Source organism: Eurypyga helias, unplaced genomic scaffold (assembly GCF_000690775.1).
Source record: "Eurypyga helias isolate BGI_N326 unplaced genomic scaffold, ASM69077v1 scaffold28461, whole genome shotgun sequence".
Taxonomy (NCBI): Eukaryota; Metazoa; Chordata; class Aves; order Eurypygiformes; family Eurypygidae; genus Eurypyga; species Eurypyga helias.
This window is the reverse complement of record NW_010231933.1, coordinates 2,935-4,467: the sequence shown is the minus strand read 5'-3', so window position 1 is coordinate 4,467 and position 1,533 is coordinate 2,935. Positions and strand designations below refer to the sequence as shown.

Sequence of the window (1,533 nt, the reverse complement as noted above, 5' to 3'; positions counted from 1 at the left end):
AAAAAAGCCATAGCCACCTTGGTCTGCTGGAAGCAGCGGGTCGCAGCAGCAGACACCGAGTTGGCTCTTCAGCTGTTTGAAATCCTAAGATACAAAGACAGCTGTGGGGAGGGATCTCATTACGAATGGCCCAAGATCTGGCCTACCTAGGTCTGTGGCTGCAATGGGAGATGGTGTTCCAGGCAGCTCGGAGCACCTTGAACTAAAAACCTGAGGTGATTCAGGTGATCTTGTGCATCTTCTGATGCAGTCTGGACAGCAGAAGTCTGCCTGTCCCTGTGTGATCCCGGTTGCTCGCCTGGGTGCATCGCCGGCAGCCAGAAGTGGCAAGTGATTGCAGCTGCTCGGGACTTAACCGTGTTGTGTTGACCATGTTTTCTGTTCCTGTTTCACAGGCTCTGGAAAAAAACCCTCCAGCAACTGCTTTCTCTAGTCCATACTTCCTTATGCGAACAGAGCTCCTTGTCCACACACCCATACTAGCTTCTCTCCTCCGCCATCGCCACCCCTCTGAAGTGAAGTACCTGCTGGCACAGCGATGTCTCCAGGACGGGAGGTAACAGCACATCTGGTCTGCTTGCAACATGCTGCTTGTTTGGGCTCTGCGGTTTTCCCTGTGCTCCTGGAAATCATCCAGTTCGGTACTGCTGTTGTGGGCCTGCTCAAAGCACGGGTATCATGACGAGAGCGAGTGCAGGGCAGGGAGAGCCTGTGGGAGATCCAGGTTCCGCCTGGCTGCTGGCTGGCACTCCTTGGGATCCCACTGCTCCTTCCACCACATCTCCTGTCCCCATTGCAGGGTGGCTGATGCAGTGGAACATTACTTTGATTTTCTGGCTCTGCTTCAGGAGGAGCTGCAGCAGCAGGTAGGTGTCCTGGTGAAGAGCTCCCTCGGTGACTTGGTAGATGAGGTTTGGGCTGGCACCTCTGACCTGTGGCGCATCGGCCTTTGGATTCAGACCAGCAGCCCTGTCACTGTGGGGAGCCACTGTCAGCCTGGTTTTGGATGCTCTTTTCTTCAAGAGTGGGGATTTGCCACCTTGGCTTTGCAGAGCTGTTAGTGCTTCACAGACTCTGTCTCTGTCAGGCTCCAGTGTCCATGGCAGTGGGTCTGAGTGTTGCTGGGCAGCAGCTCTGGGCTCCCACCAAGCACGGAGTCACTCTGCTTGGCTGGGTGCTCTGCGATCTGCGCCTGAGCACTGCCACTGCTCTTGCTCCCCAGGTGCCCCTAGACAGTGGCTCAGCTCTGCCCAGGATCCCTGAGGTGTTCCTGGAAGCAGCGTCTGCCTTGGAGCAGGCCGGGAGGCACCAGGATGCCATAACCATGTGCGAGGAGGTCATCAGCCGGACGACTGACCTGATCCCACGGATGTTACGAGTGGAGGAGAGGCCGGAGCAGCCAGAACGCCCAGGGGCAGGGCTGGCGGGTGGACTCCTCTCCCAGAAGAAGGAGAGTCTGTGCTGCCTTGCCTGGAGAGCAGCTGGATACCTGCACCAGGGTTGGGCATGGGCCAAGCTGGGCAAGAGCAAGGA

The 1,533-nt window shown here is 57.3% G+C and overlaps 1 protein-coding gene across 1 annotated transcript in view; it reads left to right on the top strand.

Moving 5' to 3' along the window:
* Positions 1 to 1,533, top strand: part of FANCG (Fanconi anemia, complementation group G) — a gene marked incomplete at its 5' end in the record, with an annotated part of 7,027 nt that overhangs the window by 3,519 nt on the left and 1,975 nt on the right. The window contains 3 exons of the mRNA XM_010161266.1: positions 396 to 556; positions 800 to 866; positions 1,223 to 1,526. Of these exons, the coding sequence (XP_010159568.1) occupies positions 396 to 556; positions 800 to 866; positions 1,223 to 1,526 (532 nt within the window). The remainder of the gene's footprint in view (positions 1 to 395; positions 557 to 799; positions 867 to 1,222; positions 1,527 to 1,533) is intronic.